Raw genomic sequence first — 4869 nt, forward strand, 5'->3', positions numbered from 1 at the left:
TTTGTTTGTTTGTTTGTTTTTGAATTTCGCGCAAAGCTGCACGAGGGCTATCCGCGCTAACCGTCCCTAATTTAGCAGTGTAAGACTAGAGGGAAGGCAGCTAGTCATCACCACCCATCGCCAACTCTTGGGCTACTCTTTTACCAACGAATAGTGGGATTGACCGTCACATTATAACGCCCCCACGGCTGAACGGGCGAGCATGTTTGGTGGGACTAGGATTCGAACCCGCGACCCTCTGATTGCGAGTCGAGCGCCCTAACCACCTGGCCATGCCGGGCCTATTCTCTAATAAACATATTGAAACGAAAATCGCGGATTGGAAGAAAAAAATTCAAGAGCGTTTTACAAAGACATAACAATAATCAGGCTAAACCTTACTCACAACCCCACAAGAACAAATAGCCCTTAAAAAGCTTTGAAAAGAATCTGAAAAACGCAAAGGTTTTGTGGTTATGAACAGTACAAGTTAGGTACAAAAAATTTTGGATCACCCAAAAGATGATAATTAAATTTTACATATTGGATCACCCAAAAGATGATAATTAAATTTTACATATTGGATCACCCAAAAGATGATAATTAAATTTTACATATTGGATCACCCAAAAGATGATAATTAAATTTTACATATTGGATCACCCAAAAGATGATAATTAAATTTTACATATTGGATCACCCAAAAGATGATAATTAAATTTTACATACTTCATAGTGACACCACTAAAAAGATTGAGACAAAAGTAAGACATTATTTACGAACTTAAGAAGAAAACAAAGTAACATTCCTAAGAGCTAAAAGATGAACTTAAATCCTCTAATAGCCGCATTCCAGAATTATACGGTTAACCAAAAGAACATAAACCTGTCAGTTGCTGGAAATGTTTTTGTTGTCTTTCAGAACTTGGTGTGTATACTGGAGGGATTTAGATATTTAGTACATATACTAGCCCTGAAGAAGCCGTAAAGACGAAATATCGGTTAAAATAAAAGTTATCTTTATAATTACCTGGAGTGTAAAGTCGCTTTTTTTCTCTAACTTTATTATCATAAACTGGATATACCACTAAGATTCATAGTCTCAGCATATGGTAGTGCCACTGAAAATCTGTCTTGGCTTATGCATACGATTTTAGTGCCCTTACTACTACTGTACTACAAGACGTGCTATCGATGATAAAGAATGTATCTCACAGAATGACGGACACGACAATACTCTTTACAGTAGATGTTATATTTGTCTACCCATCTATACGTTCAGAAAATGGCTGCACGATGGGCTATCTGTGCTCTGTCCATCACGGGTATCGAAACCCGGTTTCTAGCGTTGTAAGTTTGTTGAAAGTTAAGCCCAAAGCTACACAATGGGCTATCTGTGCTCTGTCCATCACGGGTATCGAAACCCGGTTTCTAACGTTGAAAGTTAAGCACAAAGCTGCACAATGGGCTATCTGTGCTCTGCTCACCAAGGTTATCAAAACCCGGTTTCTAGCGTTGTAAGTCCGCAGACATACCGCTGTGCCACTAGGAGGCCATTCCTAACAAATTTCGTAAACAATTTAGAGATGTGTAGATAGTCAGAGACATCTTATATTCTGTCCTTCACGATTGATATTTTCGTTTTGACAATAAATTGTATATCCAACTAAGTGGTGTCGCAATGAGTATTCGAGTTGCTGTTGTTTATGCCGCGACGTCAAGATACCAACACCAGCCCTGATCTCTGGTTTAGATATATCGAAAACGAGTTTGTTACGGCTTTGAAAACATCCCTCTTTAATCACATTTCTAGACTTTCCGACATCCAGTTCACCCATTTCAATAATGACATGTGCACACATTTTATTGTCGTCATTTTAATGGTCGATAAAGATAACAGTATAAAATATACGTTGTTTCCTAAACAACATTTTTCTAACTCCAACTTCCATCATCCAAAAGCTTCCGAGAAAAATGTAATTATTGGAAAATTAAAAAAAAGCGATCACGTATTTTGAACAGGGTATAGCCGTTCAAGGACTACGCAGAACTTAGCATCACGCCAGATCGAACAACTACAACCACTGATGAATAACGAAGATGGCGCCTATGTGTATAATTATTATAAATTTTGTTATTTCAGTTTACTGCAAACAAAGTAACTATTTGAACAATAAGCTGTACTACTTAACCTGTCAAACGCACGTTACAGATTCGATTAGAGGCCCGGCATGGCCAAATGGTTACGGCACTCGACTCGCAATCTGCGGGTCGCGGGTTCGAATCCACGTCACCGAACATGTTTGCCCTTTCAGCCGTGGGAGCGTTATAATGTGACGGTCAATCCCACTATTCGTTGGTAAAAGACTAGCCCAAGGATTGGCGGTGGGTGGTGTTGACTAGCTGTCTTCCCTCTAGTTTATCTCTGCTGAATTAGGGACGCCTATCGTAGATAGCCCTCGTGTAGCTCTGTGTGATGTTCATTCAATACAAACCAAATCTGAAGAAGCTGTAAGGCGAAACGTTGAGTGTCCAATTAAAAAGAAAAATTGTGTTATAAGGTCTTTTAATCACTAGTATTAAAACAACAAATGCTTACATCAAATATACGTTAATGTAACAAATGTAAGGACAAAATGATACTCTGCTCCTCCGCAATAACTGTGGATCAGGGCAAAACAGTAAAGTATCGATCCTCCGCAATAACTGTGGATCAAGGCAAAACAGTAAAGTAACACTCCTCAACAATAACTGTGGATCAGGGTAAAACAGTTAAGTAGCGTTCCTCCGCAATAACTGTGGATCAAGGCAAAACAGTAAAGTAACACTCCTCCGCAATAACTGTGGATCAGGGTAAAACAATTAAGTAGCGCTCCTCCGCAATAACTGTAGATCAGGGTAAAACAGTTAAGTAGCGTTCCTCCGCAATATCTATGGATCAGGGCAAATCAGTAAAGTAGCGTTCCTCCGCAATAACCGAGGATCAGGGCAAAGCAGTAAAGTAGCGCTCCTCCGTAATAACTGTGGATCAGGGTAAAACAGTAAAGTAGCGCTCCTCCGCAATAACTGTGGATCAGGGCAAAACAGTAAAGTAGCGCTCCTCCGTAATAACTGTGGATCAGGGCAAAACAGTAAAGTTAGCTGTTTTATATTCATTATGTTTTAATAATATAAATTGTTTAAGTCTCGTTTTTTGTACACTTTCCAAACGGCTATAAAAGACAAAAAAAAACTTAGGAATATGTAGTTGAAACCAATAAGAAATAAAACTTAAACGAAATTTGAATCGTATCGTAATGATACAGAGAATTTTGATGAAACAATAAGTGAAATTTCTTTCCTTAGGTAGCTTTTTCTGCTACATAAAAAAATGATCAATTACACCCCATGATAATTATGTTTGGTTAACAATTATATAAAAAAATGATCAATTACACCCCATGATAATTATGTTTGGTTAACAATTATATAAAAAAATGATCAATTACACCCCATGATAATTATGTTTGGTTAATAATTATAATTATTTTAGGTACTATTACAAAAGCCAAGTGCTTCTTCCAGTGTTTGGTCGACGGCTGGTTTACAAGTTTGGGCCCAATGCTACAGGCTGGAGGCTACAAGAGGCGGATCTGTCCTACTAACTCCTCTTACGATTGGAAACCACTGAAACCGAATATTTGGATTTTAGTTGTGTAAAATCGTGGAAACAAATAGTTATTAAAAAATAATAATTTTCAAGCAGCATGAATGTATAAAAAAAAACATTCGTTTCTTACATGGTTTGCAAAGTACGAAATATCCTGAAGAAAAATAAGAACGGTCTTAATTACAATTATTTTAAAGTTTCAACTAAAATATATAGGACTCAATATCGCACATATACAAAAACATTGATATATATATATAAGGAATGTTACATATATTTTATCAAAGTTTAGTAGTTTTTTTTTTCAAATAAATCTGTAGATTATGAAATGTGTTGTAGGAATATAATTGTATGAATATGGGTATTATAGATTAGACATTAGTGTATAAACAGTAGTATGTATATTTTCTATGTTCTTCGTTACCACGTTGATATATTTACTCTAAAACCTTATAAGGAGAGCCAAAGAGCATTTTCAAGGTTGAAAGTATAATTGATTCAATAATGCTGAATAAAGACTGGCCATTTGTTGAATATAAATATATATTTGTATAAAACTGTGATATGGTTATTCGTAAAACTACGAGTTTGTTAGTTATTAATGGTAAGAAACATGTCTGATCTTGTATGTTTAGATCGTTGATTTTAACTTTTTGTTATTGCCTACTGAGTCGGTAATATTTTTTTTTTTACTGGTTGGTAGAATATGTATTGTATCAAATATATCATCAACGCTAGTATTTCTTTATTTCTGTTTGCTCTACTTGGCCCAAAAGTTTAAAGTATTTTCAATTGAATTATGATGTCACACTCGTATTGGTTTGTTAGAGATATAGTATTTGTCTGTGAGAAATATACCATTGATCTGTTAGAGATACATCATTGATTTGTTAGAGATATACCATTGGTTTCTGAGAGATGTAACATTGGTTTCTGAGAGATGTGCCATTGGTTTCTGAGCTATATATCATTGGTTTATAAGAGATGGAGCATTGATTTGTTAGAGATATACGATTGGTTTCTGAGAGATGTACCATTGGTTTCTGAGCTATATATCATTGGTTTATAAGAGATGGAGCATTGATTTGTTAGAGATATACGATTGGTTTCTGAGAGATGTACCATTGGTTTCTGAGCTATATGCCATTGGTTTATAAGAGATGGAGCATTGATTTGTTAGAGATATACGATTGGTTTCTGAGAGATGTACCATTGGTTTCTGAGCTATATGCCATTGGTTT

At 35.9% G+C, this 4869-nt stretch overlaps 1 protein-coding gene across 1 annotated transcript in view; it reads left to right on the forward strand.

Moving 5' to 3' along the window:
- Positions 1–3720, forward strand: part of LOC106465158 (ETS homologous factor-like) — a 62374-nt gene extending 58654 nt beyond the window's left edge. The window contains exon 8 of the mRNA XM_013925357.2: positions 3512–3720. Coding sequence (XP_013780811.1) covers positions 3512–3623 — 112 coding nt within the window. The 3' untranslated portion in view covers positions 3624–3720. The remainder of the gene's footprint in view (positions 1–3511) is intronic.
- Positions 3721–4869: the final 1149 nt, after the last annotated feature.

This window comes from Limulus polyphemus, unplaced genomic scaffold, assembly GCF_000517525.1.
Source record: "Limulus polyphemus unplaced genomic scaffold, Limulus_polyphemus-2.1.2 Scaffold1852, whole genome shotgun sequence".
Lineage (NCBI taxonomy): Eukaryota > Metazoa > Arthropoda > Merostomata > Xiphosura > Limulidae > Limulus > Limulus polyphemus.